Raw genomic sequence first — 20,949 nt, forward strand, 5'->3', positions numbered from 1 at the left:
TTTGCTGTCAACGCCGATTCGAGGGGTGCCATTTTCAATACACCATTGTACAAAAATATACGATTGAAAAAATAGAAAAATATTATTTCCAGAACTTTTGAGTATGTAAAATATGTGTACAAGCTTTTACGTAAATCCATGCAACCAATTTTTATTTACAAACAAAAAACGGCCTAAAATTCCAAGGTTTACACTCTTCATAGCCCTTGATTGGTAAACCTAACGAATTACGAGCGATTCTTTTTCGTTGAGAACGAGGATAAATGGGTTTTTTTCTGACTGGATCGTGCCTTGAATTTATCCGATTGCCAGATTTTCTTATCAGGCTTCGCTGATGACGCTTCGAGAGAAGAGTCAAAAATAGTTTCTCGAGGCTAAAGTTAGATGAGAAATCACTCACCTCCCATTTCGCGTAAATCAACACCTTTTTCTCGAAGCCCTTGTACGCGCACACAACAGAATAAATAATAATTTCATTCAAATTACTTAGTCATTTGATCGAAATACTATTGGCATCGATTCAGGTTATAAAGATGACGCATCGTATCCCAATGCGGCCGTTTTATCGTTTTTGACAGGAGCCCGCGCGCTTTTGTTTCCTCTCGATGAGAATATTTCCAAATAAATTCACCGCACATTAAGGCAGTACATGCACGAAACGATTTTATTAAAAAAGTCTTGAAATTTAAGGACGTTGAAGTTTGCAACGTTGGAGTTGAACGAAATATGAACGAAAAAAACGATTTTTAAATTAATTATTTTTTTATTTCACGAATTATTGATGTGGCTTAAAAAATAACGAATTGGAGATTTACTGGAATTATTTGAGAGTTTTTTAAGATCATTTCGCTGGACTCCAACGTTGGAAACTTCAGCGTCATTGAAATTTACAGAGTTTAAATATCCATCGACACGCATATCGAATTTTCAAGGGTTCGAATTATTGGTTATTTAGATAAACGTGTTTAAATATGAGGAAAAATACACAGGGTTACAGGGACTGTGCGTAAAAAGTCGTTTATCTTTCCACATAACGAATGAACGCTTCTTACAAAGTTCATGAAAAACTGCACGACAACAACGAATTATATAACGAAGGTTCGGCAAAAAAATCGAGACGATTGTCTTACTAGTAATAAAAATACATTGCGTTAAAGATCGAACGAAATTGGTAACGAGCACTCGTGTAATTTCACATTTGCTTATTTCGGCGTTTCGTTTCCTCTTGGCTCGGCCCATTCCTGTCATAGCTTTCTGTCATATTATTAACGACGCTGAAGTTTGCAACGTTGGAGTTGAACGAAAGGAAAAAAGATTTATAATTCATTATTTTTTTATTTCACGAGTTATCGATGTGGCTTGAAAAATGAAGAATTGGAAATTCGGCAGGGAAGAAAATTGGAGATTTAGTGGAATTATTTGAGAATTTTTTTAGATCATTTCGTTGGACTCCAACGTTGGGAACTTCAGCTTTACTTTTATTAATACTTTTTTCTTCACCCATTTCCCTTTATGTTTACCCTCTATGCTCTCTAACTAAACTAGTATTTTCGGCTTGTAATTTCATTCGGCAAAAGGTAAGTTGAACAAATTTATTTACAATATCGAATAAATAACTCTGACATTAATAAAAGTGATTGTATCCTTAATTAGGGAGTAAAAATCGACCCAATTGAGACACCCATAAAATACGATCCTTCGCGCACCATCTACCTTAAAATAAAAATAGTTTATGGGGTGTAAAACATATTTCGAGTTCTCTGCGAGCCTGCAACCTGAGCGAATATTTACAACTGCGCGCTCAGTCGAAAAGAATAATTTGTCGAACCGACGAATCGTCGCTAATAAAATTGAGTTCATCCATTCCATTTAGTTGAGCAACGAAAATATTTTTGGCGACCAACGACTTTATTTCCTCCCCGAAGATACCCCGGACGCGGTTCTTCCTCGTCGCAGTTTCGACAACAATCAATCGAAATGAAACTTGTAAATGTTGACGCAAGAATTGCTCCTTCCGAAGAGCCAGTACGCCAAAAAAGGGAACCTTTCCGTCAAGAATATGCCCATTCTCATTTGAGCGTTGAAAATAGCTCGGAACACGAATGACCAACGATAAGTCGCTGCGATCAGATACTCGTGAACGAAGAGCTGAAGATTCAGGACGAACCGGCTATACCTCGACATCGTTCTCGTCCCTGATCGAACAAAACACAAGGCACTCGATCAATCGTCGTTTCACAACGTAGCAATAATTAATAAATGACGCTGAAGTTTGCAACGTTGGAGTCCAACGAAATGATAAAAAAAACTCTCAAATAATTCTAGCAATTCTCCAATTTCATTCCCCGTCGAATTTGCAATTTGTATTTTTTCAACCTTCACCGATACTTCGGGAAATAAACAAATTGGTGAATTACAAATGTTTTTTTTCCTTCATTTCGTTGGACTCCAACGTTGCAAACTTCAGTGTCGTATTAATAAGCTCGTTCCAATTTACCAATCATGAGGGGATGATTGTTGTTAGGCACAGCCGATGTCACGAGGTCGATCGTAAACGCTCTGAAAGCGTCGTTGTCGATGAACGGATTAACTGGCCAGAGACCCTCCAGAAGTACGCGACCCATTTCGTCAAAATCCTCCGACGGTTTGGCAAGGTGAGGCAGGAATATGTCCTCCAACAGTCTTCGGCAAAGTGCTCGAGTCTCTTCGACACTGCCGTTGCAGATGTTGAATCTGGAACGTCAGGCTGGTAAGTCGATGCATCAAAATATCGACGTTGAATCTACTAAATTCATGACGCTGAAGTTAGCGATGTTCGAGTCCAATAATAATTATCCAATTTTGTTCCCTGCCGAATTCGCAATTCGTAGTTTTTCAACCTGCACCGATGCTTCGTGAAATAAAAAATTGGTGAATTACAAATGTTTTTTTTCCTTCAACGACGGAATGACAATCGTCCTCTTTCCTCGAAAACAACTCTGCTTCTTAAATCTTGACTCTGAAATTCGTAAGAACGCCATGAGTAGAGGTACTGCATGGAGGTTAAATCGTCACGTCTCGCGTTCGATGAGCCTTTTACCTTTTATTTTGCGGGGAGAATTGTCAGCGCGAATCAACGTATGCAAATGGGTTGTAGCTAGCTTTTTAAAAACATTTATTTTCTTTTATTGAAATATGAGCAAAAATAATCCATCAGCATAGTAATAAAACTTAATATTAAACAATACACATGAGAGCGTGCTCGCAGTCCTATAAGTTTGTTTATAAAACGAATATACAGATCAAGGAAGAGGTCGACACGAGGCCCTCTGTCGTTAGAGTCAGAGTCACTTTTTCGACCACTGCAAGGCTCAGTTAATCGATAGATCTCTTAGAGTAAAGTTCATTGAATAAAATATATAACTGCTCTGCTTAAACTTTGTGCCATTTATTTCGAAACCTGCTTCCATAATCCAATATCTTTCAATAAATTTACCGGTTGTATTTGTTCGGCTCCTGATTTGTATTTCGTCGTTAATCATTTGAGCGATTCTTTGCCAACGAATCTTAAACGAATTTAAAAAATTGTGAATTGCGAATTCGGCAGGAAAGAAAATGGGAGATTTCATGAATTTATTCGAGAGTTTTTTTTGCATCGTTTCGCTGGACTCCGACGTTGCAAGCTTCAGAGTCATTTGATTTTGTAAATTTGAGAGTAGGGCGACTGGGGCAGCGATGAAAATATTCGTCCCCATATCGAAGTTGGATTTGCTGTTGAAGTAAAAACTTTTTTGACTCCTCAATATTATGAAAAAGCGATATTTACCGCTCTTCGATTCCGAGCATCCGTCCGATGACGCGCCAGAAGTGGATGAGCCCTTCCAACTCTTCCTCGGTAGTGACGATTCCGAGGCGCTTGTCGCAGAGGAGAGGAAAGCCCATGAAACCAAATTGCGTGAGGGCCATGTCGAGCTGCGTTATTTTACCTACTCCTGCCTCGAAGCTTCGCCGCGAAGCGATGCAATGCTTCTTTCGAACATTCTTCAAAGACTCGAAGAACCTGGTACGAGAGATCGAGCGTTAAATTCTGTTTAAATGAGCTTTCGAACGAGAATTTTTTGAGGAATGAGCATGGAAGAGTTGTGCGAAAGAAAATGCTCCGAGAACGCGCTCGAAAAATCTTTAAAATCAACAAAGTCAACGAAGGAGCGTGCACAAATCGATGAGGAAACTGAAGCTCGTCGTTTTTTTCCGCATCGCCAAGCCAATGACCGAGGATCTATACCGGCCCCGGGTTATTCAGAGATTACCGAGAAACGTTTTCGAGACCCCGTGGCGAGAATGAGAAAAATAAAAAACAAGCGGGAAAAGATATTCGCTGCTCGTTAAGCATCGTATTTTATGGGTGTCTAAATTCGCTCGATTTTTACTCCCTAATTAAGGATATAATAATAACTTTAAATTAATGTCAGAGTTATTAATTCATTCGCCAAAATCAATTTTTTCAACTTTTATCTTGGCGAATGAAATTACAAGCCATTAATTAATTAATCGGAGATCCGTCACCGATAGAACCCAAAATTTCACTCGCCCCTGGTGAAAGGACTATAGTTTTTTATGTAAAAATCACATTAGAGAGCTCAAAGGGAAATGGATGAAGAAAAAAGTATTAATAAAAATGACGCTGAAGTTTGCAACGTTGGAGTCCAACGAAATGATCTAAAAAAACTCTCAAATAATTCCAGTAAATCTCCAATTTTCTTCCCTGCCGAATTTCCAATTCTTCATTTTTCAAGCCACATCGATAACTCGTGAAATAAAAAAATAATGAATTATAAATCTTTTTTTCTTTCGTTCAACTCCAACGTTGCAAACTTCAGCGTCGTTAATAAAATGACAGAAGGCTATGACAGGAATGGGCCGAGCCAAGAGGAAACGAAACGCCGAAATAAACAAATGTGAAATTACACGAGTGCTCGTTACCAATTTCGTTCGATCTTTAACGCAATGTATTTTTATTACTAGTAAGACAATCGTCTCGAATTTTTTGCCGAACCTTCGTTATACAATTCGTTGTTGTTGTGTAGTTTTTCATGAACTTTGTAAGAGGCGTTCATTCGTTATGTGGAAAGATAAACGACTTTTTACGCACAGTCCCTGTAACCCTGTGTATTTTAAAAATATTTCCACGTTTATTTAAGGAAGTTGAGGCATTAGAACGAAAATGATGTCATCGCTTTTAAACCGAGTGCATCTTATAGAGTGAAGTGTAAAAAAAAATCAGTTAAATTTTCAGACAGTTTAGGAGCATCGCTGAGAAAAATCAATAACAATTTGGGCCAAGTAAAGACACATTCAGTGATATCTCCGTTAAAAATGATGCTAAAAATATGAAATTTTTTGGGCAACATGAGCAAGGCTTGCTGAATAATGTCAATTTTTTCAGATTTATTAGGAGATTTGCTGAGATTATATTAATGATAATCTATTTCGCGTGCAGTTTTTTGGGGCTAGGATCGTCACCGTTCGTGTTTTCGACTGAGCTTTCATCAGTTTTTCGTCTTTTTTTCCCAACTTTTCTTTAGAGTGTATGCAACATTGCCAAACTGTAAACTGGGCTAACTTTTGAAAGGTACAGGTCATAACTTTTGGGTAAAAAGAAATGACTGTACAGCCTCAACTTCCTTAAATAAAACCGATAATTCGAACCCTTGAAAATTTGATATGCGTGTCGATGGACATTTAAACTCTGTAAATTTCAAGACTTTCTTAATAAAATCGTTTCGTGTATGAACTACCTTAAGATTTTGTTGCCCTCCCCCCGTCAACTTACTCGACGCGTTGCTCCGGGGAATTTTTGTACCAGACACAAGTGTGCAGGATCGTCGAGGCGTATCTTCGAAATGCGGTGCACGGTGTGCCACTCTGTTTCGTGAATTTGAGAATCGCGAGGATCGACGGGACCGCGAGCAGAGTCAAAAGACCCGCGAGCTTTCCGATCATCATCGTGAACACGTTCGAGTCGAAGACTCGCTGACCCAATTGGAATTTGAGCGGATCGTAGTAACTGGGAAGCTTCGTTTCCAAAAAGTCGGATTCTTCCGCTGCGGGCAGATCGCGAGCCTCTCTCAGCAGCAGTCGCAGCTTCCGTTCGGTCGCCTCCTCCACTGATTTCCAACAATCGACAACAACAAAAAAAGCAACGCAATCAGAGCTTTGAAGTTTATCTAAAATCTCGATAAATTCAGCATTCATTTTTGCCAGTTTCGAAACAAAACTGCATATTTTATTTCAACAATCGAAGCCCAACAATACCGAGAAATATTTGAAAATCTAAATGACGCAATGCATGGATCAAATCAGCTTGAGTTTTCTCAATACAAAACGTACACGACGATGCCTCATGCGCGATTAAAATAGAACGATTGTCGACATCGAACCTTCAACAGACTCGGCGTCCCTGACACATGAGAACCCGATCAAACGGTAATGCAGCTTCTCTCGAATGTCGGAGATTTTGAAAAAGTTACCAACGAAGAGAACGTCGAACGCTGCTATCGAGTTACACTGCGGACCAAACGTTATTACGATAGCGCTCGAATCATATTTTTTCAACGGAAGAGACCGAAAAATCATCTGCGCTGGACCCTCGAAATTTTCCTAATTTCATAATTTTGTGTCAGAAAATGATGTTCTTTTAAAATTTCAAGATCTTTCTTTCGCATGATCGTATTTTTGGGGGAAAAGCTTCTGCCATTCTTTCAACTTCCATTGTTAACATATTTTTTAAGGATTCGGTAACCCTTTATTTTTATCGTCGCCATGGATTCCTGACATTTTTTTCTGTCATAGAGTTTGTATCAGGAATTTAGAATAATTTAGTATAAGAATTATCGAATAGAAATTTATTGATGACGGAATCTCCGTAAGCTTCCTTATAAATTTTACGATTTTTCAACTTTTAATTCTTCATCGAATGTTCGATAGCCTGACCTGAAATTTCGCCAATCAATTCGCATGCGCTTTTACTTGTGTAATGAAAAATCAGTTATTTGTAGAATATTCGGATTCGTGAAAGTAATACCTTAACGAAACTGCAAATGTATTTTCAAGTGAAGAGTAAAATGAGAGGGACGTACATGCTGCGCTATTAATTACTGTAATTACGGGACAAAAGTGTCAATGTTTTTGAAACACTGACAATTTTATCGAATGAAATGAGTGCAGCTAGTGCGCGTTTCTCGCGAACCGCCAGTTTTTCTCTTCGTTTTTTATTGCCAACTTGTGCGTGTCGCAAAACGGACGATTTCTCAGCAACATCGAGATTGTGATATTTTTCAAAGGGCAATCTTCGGTGGATCGATCGTCGTCGAAAATTTTTCGTTCACTTATAATCGTCTCGGTTTTCATCGAGACGATTATACGTGAAAAAATAGAAGAGGGGAGACGGTTGAATTTTGTATTCGGTGTTTTCTTTACTTTTATTACTTTTATCTTGTTTCGGAAGAAAAAATATGACACTGAAGTTTGCAACGTTGGAGTCCAACGAAATGATTTTAAAAAACCCTCCAATAATTCCAGTAATTCTTCAATTTCGTTCCCTGTCGAATTGGCAATTCGTAGTTTTTCAACTAGCATCGATACTTTGTGAAATTAAAAAATCTGTCAATGTCAAATGTTTTTTTCCTTCATTTCGTTGGACTCCAACGTTGTAAACTTCAGCGTCGTGAAAAAATGCATCTTTTCTGCAAAATAACTTCAACTCTTGTTGAGAGATCCTCGATTTACTCATTTGTTTTTCTAATCATTTTAAAGAAGCTTAAGGAGTCTAGCCTAATTAGAATTTTCAAAAAATCTATTTTGTTTATCGCATTTTTCGAAAGTATGCATATTTGAAAGTATGTTAGTATAAAACTTTATAAAGATCTGAGCAGTCCAAGTGTACTTTTGAGCGACCTTTACTGGGCTGTCCGAGCCTGCTGATACCTGCCTTTGTTCAAAAGCGTTTTTCTCAAAATTGCGTTCTTCGACGACTCGTCGATCAAATCTCCGAAACCATTGAACCGATCCTTACCAAAATTTTAGCACGTGTTCTTTGTGACTGAAGCTGTAGCGCGATCATACGAATTTTGAAATTTTTAGTGCAACTATTTTTTATCTGCAAAAAACGATGAAGAAAACGTGCTTTTTCGTAGTTTTTGGAAAGATGGCCGCGATTTTGTGATTTTTGAAAAAATCAAAAATCCCATGATACGCGCTGTAGCCGTACTGAATCTAAAACCATTTTTTTCGGATCATCCGTTCCAGAGGTTTCGTCAACAGCGCACATCCATCTTTTTTGAATCTCTTTTCTCCGCCACTTTTCTGTACGAAAACCGAGTAAAATGAATATAAAAAAAAAAAATGTTTGTGTATTTTTCAGGCCCAACACTTTTTATATCCATTTTTGTAATTTAAACCTGTCAAAAAATTCGCGAAAATAGTATTTTTTGCCCGGCTAATTAGGGTAGCCACCCCTTAAGATGATGGATCAGTCGGTAATCACACCTCGAATTTTTGAAATTGAAACTCTTTGAAATCGTCCGTCCGATTAAAATAATAAAAATGTCATCGTACGCAGCACGATCGCAAAAATCCGATGAAATTTTTATTTTTTCGAACAGACGAACGATGTGGAAAAATTTCCTTTTCAAAATTTGCATCTATCTCTCTCGCACTCACGGTTGTGATTACCGACTGATCCATCATCTTAAGGGAGTTTATCGTTTATGTTCGCTCATGGGCGACCGTTCATCCGGTTCGTCGATGGAGTCGAATTGTTTTGTTCGATAGCCAAAAATGCCGAGTCGCGATGAGCTAGAATTTTTCAGTTTCAAAGAATCCCAGCAACACTTTGTGAAATGTGCAAAAAAAAAATGAAAAAAAATGAAATTCCATAACCGAATGAAAATTCTTTAGTGAGAAGAGTTTGTCACGCAACATCGAAGTTTTAAAAACATCTTCGTCTCGTTTCTAACCGATTTTCATTGATCGTCCACGAGACACGGATTTCCCATTGGAAATATTCGCCCTTCCGAATCTTAGTAACTTCAACATTCGTTGTGAATAAATCGAGTCGCCGTCTCACCCTGTACATCGTTGGAAAACACGAATTCAATTCAGGAGTAGAAGAACATGCGTCGAATCGCATTGCCATTAAGCACGCGTACAAATTCGACATCCAGAGCCAGGTGCAATCAACTTAACACGATGTTTCGTCGTTTAACAAAACCTGCATACTCGAACGTACGCCGAATAGCCAATGAACTCGCGACGCGCGACGCTCTTAAAAACAGTCAACTCGTCCGTTCCTCCATCGGCGAAATCTTTGGATGTTTAGCTCCTCCAAATTCGTCGAGGAAAGTGCACGAATAAAATTCTCCTTTATAGCCAACATTTAAGGAGTCTGAACAATCACAATAAAGTTACCCACCGCGGAGACAATCCCCCGTAATTCATGCGCTCTTCCGGTGAATCGCGTGCAAAGTGCACCCGAGCGCGAACACCGAAGTGAGTCGAGGCCACTGGTGCGCAGTTGTGGCCATTGCTAGTAACGGTGAGCCGTGTACTCGCACTTTCGTCGACTGCTCGCCTCCTTTAATTCCATTTTTACCATCAGTCTCCTTAATCAGAATTTCTACGAAATGTGAAAACGTGTTCCCTCGTGTTGACCGAGCCCCGAGACTGCGATCGCCAAAAACACTAGCCTCAATACCAAAACGGGAGAGCAGAGAATTTGCCATTCGCGATGAGGTTGAAGTTTGCATCGTTGGAGTCCAACGAAATGATCTAAAAAAATTCTCCAAAAATTCCAGTAATTCTTCAATTTCGTTTCCTGTCGAATTTTCAATTCGTAGTTTCTCAACCTGCACTGATACTTCGGGAAATAAAAAATTTGGCGAATTAAAAATGTTTTTTTTCCTTTATTTCGTTAGACTCCAACGTTGCAAACTTCAGCAATGTCATTCGCGTTCGCAATCATTTTTTTTCGGAAACCTTTTAGTAGCGTAATTGCAATTAAGGAATTTCGGTACAGACGATACAATGCTAAACCATGCTAAAAGCATAAAAAATATCAAAAAGTTCAGAATTTTATAAAATTTGGTGAACATATTCTTTAGTGCCAAATTTGACAATACAATTTTTTTAAGATTTTTCTTCTACACTGTTATCGAGTAATTGATCACTAAAGTTCACGTGTATAAGCGTAGCGTTTCCATATATATTCCATGACGCTGAAGTTTCCAACGTTGGAGTCCAACGAAATGATCGAAAAAAACTCTCCAATAATTCCAGTAATTCCTACTATTTTGTTCCCTGCGAAATTTGCGATTCGTAGTTTCGCAAGCTGCACCAACGATTCGTGAAATAAAAAATTGGTGAATTAAAAACGTTTTTTTCGTTCATTTCGTTGAACTCCAACGTTGGAAACTTCAGCGTCGCATATATTCCGGGCATAAGAAATCTGTTTTAATGCGTAATTACTCGACAACTAGGTAGAAGAAAATTTTGAAAAAATTCCTATTTTCGCACTTGATGTTGAAGAACATTATCACGAAATTTGATCAATTTACTTATATTTAGACTTCTGTGCCGAAACTCCTTAATGATACACTGAGAAAAAAAATTGTTGATTCACCACCAATTGACGTTGCTCCAAGAATTAATTTGGTGATGATGTTCTTCAACATCAAGTGCGAATACACACAATTTTTTTCAAAATTTTCTTCTGCTTAGTTATCGAGTAATTGAAGCAGATTTCTTATACTCGATAACTGTACAGAAGAAAAATCTTAAAAAAATTGTACTGTCATATTTGTCACTAAAGAATATGTTGACCAAATTTTATGAAATTCTTATAATTTTGAAATTTTTCATGTATTTAACACGGTTTAGCATGGCAACACTGTATCGTCGCTATCCAGCCTCCTTAACTGTAATTTTTTCGGAGCGAATGAATTTGCAGTTTGATCGAAAACAATTCCACTCGTTCGATAACGTTGGAGATTGCGACGATCGCTCGTTTCATTGGCACCCCGCAATGCCACGCTCCGTTGTTCCAATGACCTTTTTTCCTCAGTGTGTTTATCCAACATCTCCACGCCATTTGACGCGTCAATTGATTTCCCGAGTCTCGCTAACTTTGGTACCGTCCGCGGTAGCTCGCTCCTACCTTTCGGCTTAATTTTTTCGCGAGGAGTCGCTAATTGCGTTTCTTCGACTAATCTCGAGCCGCGGTACGGCTGTGCAAATCGAGAGTTTGAGCAAGCAAAGAACGGATGAAAAAAGGGTTTTTTAGGCTCGTAGATCTCACCCGATTCCCGGAGTCGATCGGAGCGTTCGAGGTCGCAGCGTCTCATCTCGGCGGGTTCGTCGAGGAGCTCCATTCCCAAGGAACTCTGTGCATTCGAGGCTCCGACGAGGCGGCGGAATCCCAGAGGGGAGTATTCGAAATCGGGTCGCACTCACTCGCGAGAATGTTTTCGTCGCATTGGCGAGATGCGAGCGTCGCGGAGGCCTGATATAAGAGTTGGCGGATAAAAACGCCGGGAGGAAAACGCGAGCGGTTGGGAGGAAAAAACAGAAGATGAGCGATCGCACTAATTCGTCGTCTCGATCGTCTCCGTTAAGCGTCGCATTGGAACTCGGATGGAAGTGAAAGCACGAGGGCCGTCTCCCGATGACAACGATTATAACGAAGCGAGAAAAAAAAGGAAGTGTAATAAAAAGGAATCCGCTCGCTGATATCTGTGCTGGGGAAACGCGAACGAGTGGGAAGCTTCGCTCTTTCGTCTCTCGACATCCTGGTGAACGGTCCGAGCGAATACTTATATGTTACTGAAGAGAATATCATCCGACTACAGACCGTAAAAGCAACGCACACATTTTTCTTTCCTCTTCTATACCTCGCCCCGTACTCGCTGCGCGAAAGATCCGAAGGAAGGGCAATCCGGATGCCCCACCGCCCGATTTTCTCAGGCTATAACGCCGCGATATCTCGCGGAGAAAGGTATCCCGCGCCGCGTCATTATCCCGCTTGAGAAACTTCTCCTCCTACCGCGTGCTAATGCCCCGCTGCCTCTGCGCCTGTGCTGTCTATTTTCGAAATCTTTGCTCTCTCGGTTCTACCGTTCTGTGATTTTTACTACAGAAGAGGTTTTGGGGGTCTTTCCGGGTGGGGCCGAATTTTCAGGGGGTTTTCGGATTTCTTTTGCGGTTGCGCGACGAGGAGAATAAGTTTGAAATACGAAGGGTTTGTTCGCTGGTATTTCGACTTTGTGAACGACGCTGAAGTTCGTAACGTTGGAGTCCAACGAAATGAAGGAAAAAAATATTTGTGATTAACGAATTTTTTATTTTACGAAGTATCGGTGCAAGTTGAAAAACTACCAATTGCATATTCGGCAGGTAACGAAATTGCAGATTTACTGGAATTATTGGAGGGTCTTTCAGATCATTTCGTTGGACTCCAACGTTGCAAACTTCAACGTCATCTCTGTGACGGAATTTTTAAAATTTTATTTAATTTTCCCGTTCATCTTTACTTTTATGTGCTCTGCATCAAAAACTCAAAAATCATCGAGTCACTCTAAAATCAAAATGTGATGATTTTTCATTTTTCATAAAGTAACTGAGGTAAAAACCTCAGTTAAATATTTCGCCAGGTAAATATTTGCAATAAATAATGAGACTGAAGTTTGCAAGGTTGGAGTTCAACGAAATGATATGAAAAAACTCTCCAACAATTCCAGTAATTCTTCAATACTGATACCTGTCTAATCTGCAATTCGTAATTCTTCAGTCTACAGCAACGATTCGTGAAAAAAATCATTGGTAAATTGCAAACGTTATTTTCGTTAATTTCGTTGGACTCGAACGTTGCAAACTTCAGCATCGTCCCTCCTTAAACTACTTACTGTTTCTCCAATATTCCGTGTCTTGGTCCTCTGATATTATAAACTCGTATTATCACAAATTTCTACTTTTATATTTATTTTTATTTCCTTCACATCGCTACGACTGTAAGGTTTATTTTATTTTTTTATTCTACCTTATTTTTGTGACTTTTATTTACACGAATCGTTCAAGTTCATTCTCAAATTTGTGCAACTGCGTTTTAGTCCTTTTCTCAACGTCACAGGAAAAAAAATTTCATCATAGGAAGTGCACAAATTACATGATCGTGGGACTGCACAATATCGTATCAATACTCGAATGTGCTGGGCGATGCGGTCCCGATTTGTTCGAGCCACGTAGGCAGCGATGATGAAACTTCACTTCTTGACGTTTCGCGTTAATCCCCTGGAGCCATCGCACGTCTCGTTTATCGTGAACATTTTTTTCCATCTCCAAACACGCCGATTTCACGATTTTTCGTAATCTTTAACAGCGCGTCACGGCGCGGAGGGGCCTCGAGAAAGTTGGGAATAATTCTTTCAATAGAGGACACAGAATTTCGATGCGTCGATCGCAGAGTAGATTTTAAACGAGCCAACTTTTAGAGCGAGTGTCCAGAGGACCAGGGGGGACGCGCTGCATCCACGAACTCGCGAGCTCTCGTACACGGAACATTTTTGACTGGGGGGGGACAAGTTAACGAGGAATATTTATTCCAGTAACGCACTCTTAAATTTTCAATATTTTGTGGAATTTTCAGTTTTATGATAGTAAATATTGGGGATAGTGAAATTTACGGTACGTATAACAACAATTTACGAAAAGTTTAGTGAATTTTACGCGATAAAAGTCTCCGCTTTGACGCAGGTGTCGATCACTCGCTTCCGAATTTCGTGGCACACTGAAACGGTGATCTGCACACTTGAACGGAGGGCCGAGCACATAAAAAGGACGGGGAAACAGGCCGCATCGTAGCATAAACATTCGTACGGAAATTGTAACAGTGCAGCGCCGTAAAATTCACCGTGACGTCAAAATTAACTGAATATTCCAAATAAATACTAATATTCGATTGAGGTAAATAAAAAAAGGTTTGAAATGTTTGCAGTTCGAAGATTCGTTGCGTGAGCGAGCAATCGAAGAACATGACCGTACGATTGTACTGCAGGCGCAACAAAATAATATTCTCGTTCACTTTCTCTCGGATTAATCGGATAATTCGACACGTCTATAATTGAAAATCCATGCGACGAGAGCGCGCGCTTTGTTTTTTTTTTGTTTTTTTTTTTCGTCGATAGGACGATTCGCGACGTCATGTTTACCGAACTTCATTTCCGCAGAGACATTCGTCAAGTCACTTCTCCCCCGAGCATTATTATTTGTATTCCGTTTTTATTTATTTTCCGTTCCGACCGGTGTTCGCACAGATGCAAGATTAGTGAGATCGAAACTGCGGCAATTCCGGGGTTACGAACGAAAGGACACTGTCGTCGCGACGAGGCGCATGCAAGAGAGCCACAATGTGTGAGTTTATTTTGTGTTTGCTCGAAAGGTGAGCGGGGGGGAAAGCCTTACTCTCTTCCTCGGTCGTTAAACAACATTCGCGGTTTGATGGAGCTCCCGCAACGTGCAACCGTCCACCACGACCCGTTTTGGCGCGTGCACTCTCTTCAATTTCGCTCGAGAATTACTATTTCACATGCGTACAGTGGAAACTCGCTTAATCTCTCCTCACTCACTTCTCGTTTCGCTTCATTCGACGCTTCATCGTGTTTCTCACGTGGGATTGAGCTCGCCAGCCGATTCGGTCGAAACGCGAATACTTAGGAGACACATCGGCTTGAGAAAAATGGCGATAGCTTAGTTCAACTTTTCGGATTTTCATTCAGTCATTTCTTAGTAAATCATTGCCAAACTTCGAATACTTAACGCACCTGCGCATAGAAAATAACTCATCCCGAGACCCCATCTTTCCACGCTCAAAAACAAATAAATAATGGCCACAGGTTAGAAAAACAAAGCACTATTCCACAGTTTGAACTCTAAAGAACGTGTGTACAAAATTGGAGGTCGTTTCATTCCGCCATTTTTCAATATTTTGCATAAATTTCACCCGTATTTTTGGGGGTTAGTTCCGTGTAAACAAAGCAAGCAGGGTTTACATAACCTAGATAACTTGGATAAAAACAATCAAACTCGTTTTTACATAACCTCACTCAACGTGAAGCTGATGAGTTCCTTCTTGAAAAATGCCGAACCAAAATATCAGAGTTGAATTTAGTTTTATCCAATTGACAATTTATTACTGAAAATTAAACGAAAAGTTTCCAACGAATTGTGACGGACTCAATTTTTCGTTCTTATTTCGAGGCATCTTGATTCATTCTGCATATTGTTCTTGCATGTTTGAATCATGAGCAATGTCGTCAATGTCAACGAGGATCAAAGGCAATATTTTGACAGGTAATAAAAAACTATCGAACACAAAGCCAGTTTTGTGTTTCTGTTTGAAGAAAAAATAGCTGCTCCATCGGCACGCAACAGTCGGAGAATGTGATTGAGCAATTGTTTCAACATTTTAAAACGTCTCGCGTATCGTTCGACGGTGCGAGGATTCGTGCTCAAAGCAACATTGAACGAACGTCGTTACAACGATGTTTGAAGCGGCGTGCATTTGAAGCGCACCTTTCAGACTTTTGTTAAGGTGTTACGTGGATTTATCGCCTCCACATTAAAACGTTGCTGTTCATTTAGCAACAACACTTTTTATCCCATTAAATTTTCGACGTACGCGAGCTCGTGCACTATCGCGAAAGCAGAAGAATTAAAAATAAAAATAAAAAAACGAATAACGAGATCACAGTTGAAGAAAACGTCAAGGAAAGTTCACAAACCAAGTTGCCACTGTTCGGTTGCCAGTGTGGTTCAACTACCATAGAGCTTGCTCGGGTGGAGGTGAAAGTACGATGCGGCGAGAGTTCGAGCTGCCATCCGTGTTCACTATATTTTATCCTCGTTCCTCCGAGCCGCCATCTCATAACTGTATTAATCGTATGCGAGCGTGTCTCGCTCCGAATTTTCATTTCGCCGAGTCATTTTGCGCGATTGAAAAGAAAAGTGCAGAGTTACTTGGACCTGGGAAAAAGAGGCGCGAGTGTCACTCTGAATCGCATGCATTCGGTCAAAGGTTACACGCGATCTCCTTTCTTCTCGTTCAAATCACCGAAACTTTTCTTGTTTCGTCTCGCGAGAGTTGTATTCGAAATTTTGAAAAATAACTCGATGTTAATAAGAAGAAAACGAAAGAATTAGAAGTTGGAAGAAAACTTGGAAATGAAATTAGAAATGGTCGCGGCTGGAAGAATTAATTTCGTCGATTTGGTAGAGAATCGCTTTGAAAGGTTCAAAGAGAATGTTGACAAAAGCGAAAGACTTGGGTATGAAATTTTATTAAAATCTATTTAAAGTAGACCGGCGTACTCTTTCGTTCGTTTCAAATTCTCTGCGCCAACACTGCAGCAAGATAGAAGCAAATAAACCTCAAACATAAAAAGCGGTCTTGGGAAGTTCGATAATATAAAAAGTTCGGATCCCACGATTTTTTTTCTCCCATTCGCACACGAACAATAAATTTCAATCGCATACAAACATTCGCCAAACGCAAAATAATATTTGGCAAGGAAGATGAAATATTTTTTCGAAGGATAACAAAAAATTTTCAACGGTTCAACAAGATTTACAATTCGCTACGCCGATTTTTCAATCCTGTCGAACAAAAAATAAAAAATGCGTATCAACACCTTAGTACAATTGTTTTAAAAAATGAACATTTCCCAACTGTGTCTGAAGTAACAAACAAGTCGTTGAATCTTCGATTTTCTCTCTTCTCTTGCTTCTCCTTTGGGGAGAAAAAGTCGTTCGAAAACGAAAGAAACTATAAATGAATTTTACAGTTATCGTTTAGCTACAGCCTCTCGAAAATTTCTCCCCGCACTTTTCGCTTTTCAAGTGTACGGAGTTTCGTAATCGTTTTCACAGCCCGACTGCACGCTCGGATAAGCTTTTTGTTTCGTCGTTCGTCTTCCCCGATTCCCTTGCAATTGTACAAACACGCATACAGTAAAATACGCGCAATTCTTGTCCTCGAGTTCGCCTCTCCTCGTTTTTTTTTTTTTAATTTCAAGGAGTTTCCAATTAGGTGCGAGAGCCCCGGAAAATTGAATTGATAAAATATAATAAAATTAATAAAGCTCAATAGCGTTTGGATCGTAAGGATGCAACGTAAATTCCCTCAGTGAAATAGTCGGAGTTTTGTTCTCCTCGAATATGGCGCAATTTTTTTTCGTTGCATTCTGCAAATGCGAGGTCGTTAAGAGCTGGAACGCAGAGCGATCATTTTTGTCCTACCTATGAAAAAAATGATGCAATTTCGCTTTGCATCGTTGGAAGCTGTAACTTAAAATATGAGCAGTTTTCTATTAAATTAAATCTCTGCAACGACTTTAGAGACCCAAGCTGCTTGCAGCTTTAATCTATGACGAGATTAGGCGCAATTTAAAAAAAATAAATTAAACAAGGTCATGCTAACGACGTAAGCTTCGATGCGATAATTTTGAAGCCATGTCATAGAATAGCATGAGTTTGTGAAATGAAATCGGATAAGTTATTGCCGATATAAGGGCAACTTCGCAGCGGTACAGCATTTCAGATGACCAAATGACGAAAAAGTTTGTAAATGCGTATTCTCACACTTCAGTAGCACACTTATCGCTCACAACCGTCTTTTCGTTTCTTTACCTAAATTATCACAATTTTTGTTCGTAAATCTATGAGCACGTGCACTTTTTCAATCAATAGACGAGTTCTCAGATGTCCGAAAAATAAGAGGGCCACTTCTTTTGATGAATACAGACATTGGCCTGTACACAGAAACATCTATTTGTTACTGAATAAATATCTTCCATCGACCATTTTCCAGGTAGCGGAGCGTAAAGCATTGTTCGTGTCCGGATGATAATAAGTGGACGGAGCCACGAAATACTGAGGCGTCTGGCGTGTGTGCTCTTCATGACCATATGCCTGCTGCCGTGGTTGTTGTTGCTGTTGAATATGAGTATTCAGTGGAACGACGCGTCCATTAGATTCGTAGTAATTATTTTGCAATAGACCGGGAGGATATTTATTTGGCGTTGAATGGGGCACGACTCTTGGACGATTCTGAAATTGCGGTCCATAACGAAAATTCGATCTCTGGTCATCGACGATGATTTGATGATTATTGTCATTCCAATGAGGGCCTGAATATATTCTAAGCGGTTGGGTCGGTTGTTTTTCTTGAGGATGTTTTTGCCCTTGCTGATACTGTTGTCGAGGCAATAATAAATGTTGTTGCGCTTGGTCCTGTGTTTGATACAGAGAATACTGCGGTACGATTGTTCTAGTACCATCGCTGCTCGTTCCCTGCTGATTTTTGGCTCTATCCGCTTGCACCGCCATCCATATCTCTTTCAGTTCTCCGGTTATATCACGATCCACTAATACTCGATAACACCGACTGAACACAATACCCTTGTTCATGGCCTCAACAAAGTCCAGAAGTACATCGATCAACCATGTTCGTTCCTGAAAGTTTTAATCGGATATTAATATTTCTTGTCTTGAAATTGATCGGTCATAATTTCAATACCTCTTTCATATACAAATGCAGAATAGATATTGAAACCTTGGTTGATACAGTCTTTTTTATTGGGTTTAAATGATTGGGGATTATCTGTTTTTACTTTGTAAGTCAGAGGAATTTCAATATCTCCGTGTTTTTGCATTTAATTCAAGATTTTTATATATTGTCCAATCAAGTATTCAAAATTGATAGGGTATGCGCTGCGTTGACGTTTTCCATGCCATCTGTATTTTACCATTGGATTATGCGTATTTTTGCCATGCTGCTTGAGTACTTCGGGATGCGCCATCACTGCAAAAACAGGAACATCTTTTTTCTCTATTCTCGATGGGCACAATTTCATGCCGCCGTACAGCGATACATTATTGGCAGAAACGCTGAATGCCACTTTGTCCCAAGAGAGTACATTCACGTAACACGGATCCGTCGAGCCCTGAATGGTGGAATGAAAAAAAAAGCTTCTATCGATCAAACGATTACCAATAATTCTGTTAGATATTAAAAATTTTACACACCACCAATGTATCTCTTATGCACATGTAAGGTTGCGGCGGATTTTTGAAAAATCTAGCACCCATGCGCTTGAAGCGTGCCGGAATGTCCTCGGTCATGGTGATTCTGAATACTACCAATATTTTTATAAATGAACAATATTGTCACAGCGTAAGATCACCATAAAATATTTATACATAAGTTAAAACTCAACACGATCTCTCATTTCTTCAGGTACTGTCAATACTCATTCGGCAAAATGAAACACAGTCTACATTTACTTCTGAGAAAGCATGGCAGCGAGCTATGTATATGTCTTTTTAAAACATCCATGATATACCTTGAGTGATGGAAAAAAAAAATCTTGAGCTTCGTCAAGGTGCAACGGCCAAGTTCTTTTTGTCTAATACTCAAAATGTAACCATGCAAGATGAAAGAAGAATCGAAGAAGAGAAAATGAAAGAATTATCGATATTATGGAAAGATTGAAAAAAAATGTAGTTGTAATATAGTTCGTGATATTTCGAATGTTTGCCCACCCACCGAATAATGGTATAACCTATATAAAGTTGATGAAGTTCCACTACAAAAAAGTATAAATTTTGACGAGATTGATAAATTCACTTGTAACGTTTACTAAATCTTATCGATAAACAAATATTTTGAAGAACTCACCCTGGAGGGTACCATAAACATGAAAAAACACTCCGACGAGCGAGGACCAGACACCAAAATATGCGGGAGAAACAGCGATAAAAATTTTACCGACACATGTTCGCTATCAGACGCGTTCACGACGCGTTCAAGGAGTTCGCTATATTTATTGTGCTACAAACGCTAAAACACTACCATTAAATGGTACATATTTTCCATTTTTAGTACAAACAACGACCCCCTGAACGCGTCTACGTGTTTTAATTTTTTTTCGATTTATTTTTTTTATTTTGTTCGTCGTGGGCTCGTGGGTTCAGAACACGAAAAAAAAACACTTCCATTCAACGTGTAGCGGACGAGGCGGCTCCACGCTCCACGATTTATAATTCTTTGCTCGGCGTCGATGCATAATCAAATATAATTGGAATGCAACACACGAACTCATTGACGAGAGGTTGATCCATTAAATTTCCCATTATAGTTCCATTTTGAGATATATCTTCAAAATAATATGCGTTTGTAGTTGTCAAATGATATGAATTCGCGGTTTTGCACTACAATTCTACTTTTGCAATAAAATGTTTTTCCAGTGTATCCATAGAAGGTATAGATGGGTGAATATTCGCTATTCAAGATTATACCCGCGATAATATATTTTTTGTAGGCAAAAATGAAGCTATATATAGTTACACCATGTAATTTATAGCAGCAAATTTTATTGAATATATTGACTTGTATCATTCGACACATGAAAGTCGTACACACATGAAAAGTTTTTCATTACAGTTATATCCAAGATTTGCAAAAAAAAATCGATCGTTGTAGTTTGTGGATATTCAACAAACGTATTTTAGTTTTTGAACCTTACCGTTGAGAAATTGGCTGAAATATCAAGAGACTCGGTTGAGTCTCGGGACAAGTACATTGTTTATAAAAAATATTTGATGAGAAATCATTCAGATATTATACGGCAAATGGACTGGTAACGTACTTGGCAACGCTGCATTCAATAATGTTCGAATGTGACGTCAATTTTCGACCTTTATAAAATTTGGTCATATATTTTGTCGTTTGTTTGCTTCGCCACGTTTTTTTTGTCAGTTTCTACAAATCGACAATTTTTATCCCGGTAAACTTTTTTGTCGTTCATTTTTTTCATAATTCTCCACTGCAATACTATTTCGGACAGTAGACTCACTTCGTAACCT

At 39.2% G+C, this 20,949-nt stretch overlaps 2 protein-coding genes across 5 annotated transcripts; both read right to left on the bottom strand.

Moving 5' to 3' along the window:
• Positions 1–1,457: 1,457 nt before the first annotated feature.
• Positions 1,458–13,059, bottom strand: LOC122409573 (uncharacterized). Of its 3 annotated transcripts, none has more exons than XM_043417247.1 (5): positions 12,936–13,059; positions 5,813–6,146; positions 3,806–4,039; positions 2,498–2,733; positions 1,458–2,195 (listed from the first exon to the last, which is right to left on the bottom strand). In XM_043417247.1, coding segments are annotated over exons 1-5 (1,032 nt in total). In that variant the 5' UTR covers positions 12,937–13,059; the 3' UTR covers positions 1,458–1,968. The 3 variants fall into 3 exon arrangements, with proteins under 3 accessions (XP_043273182.1, XP_043273180.1, XP_043273179.1); XM_043417245.1 differs by lacking the exon at positions 12,936–13,059 and adding an exon at positions 11,333–11,872; XM_043417244.1 differs by lacking the exon at positions 12,936–13,059 and having other exon boundaries at positions 5,813–7,557.
• Positions 13,060–16,345: 3,286 nt separating this feature from the next.
• LOC122409574 (uncharacterized) lies at positions 16,346–20,241 on the bottom strand. Of its 2 annotated transcripts, none has more exons than XM_043417248.1 (4): positions 19,763–20,241; positions 19,111–19,220; positions 18,831–19,028; positions 16,346–18,537 (listed from the first exon to the last, which is right to left on the bottom strand). In XM_043417248.1, exons 2-4 carry the CDS (start codon positions 19,204–19,206, stop codon positions 17,851–17,853), a joined length of 981 nt encoding a protein of 326 aa, XP_043273183.1. In that variant the 5' UTR covers positions 19,207–19,220; positions 19,763–20,241; the 3' UTR covers positions 16,346–17,850. The 2 variants fall into 2 exon arrangements, with proteins under 2 accessions (XP_043273183.1, XP_043273184.1); XM_043417249.1 differs by having other exon boundaries at positions 19,111–19,213; positions 19,763–20,193.
• Positions 20,242–20,949: the final 708 nt, after the last annotated feature.

Source organism: Venturia canescens, chromosome 4 (genome assembly GCF_019457755.1).
Source record: "Venturia canescens isolate UGA chromosome 4, ASM1945775v1, whole genome shotgun sequence".
Lineage (NCBI taxonomy): Eukaryota > Metazoa > Arthropoda > Insecta > Hymenoptera > Ichneumonidae > Venturia > Venturia canescens.

Coding starts and splice junctions, on each gene's coding strand:
- LOC122409573 (XM_043417244.1), bottom strand. CDS start 6,234: ATGAATGCTGAATTTATCGAGATTTTAGATAAACTTCAAAGCTCTGAT. Junction 2,734..3,805: donor ATGCTCGGAATCGAAGAGCG/GTAAATATCGCT, acceptor CTGACGTTCCAG/ATTCAACATCTGCAACGGCA. Junction 2,196..2,497: donor CAATCATCCCCTCATGATTG/GTAAATTGGAAC, acceptor TTGTTCGATCAG/GGACGAGAACGATGTCGAGG.
- LOC122409574 (XM_043417248.1), bottom strand. CDS start 19,206: ATGACCGAGGACATTCCGGCACGCTTCAAGCGCATGGGTGCTAGATTT. Junction 19,029..19,110: donor GCATAAGAGATACATTGGTG/GTGTGTAAAATT, acceptor TCCACCATTCAG/GGCTCGACGGATCCGTGTTA. Junction 18,538..18,830: donor AAAATACGCATAATCCAATG/GTAAAATACAGA, acceptor TAAAACTTTCAG/GAACGAACATGGTTGATCGA.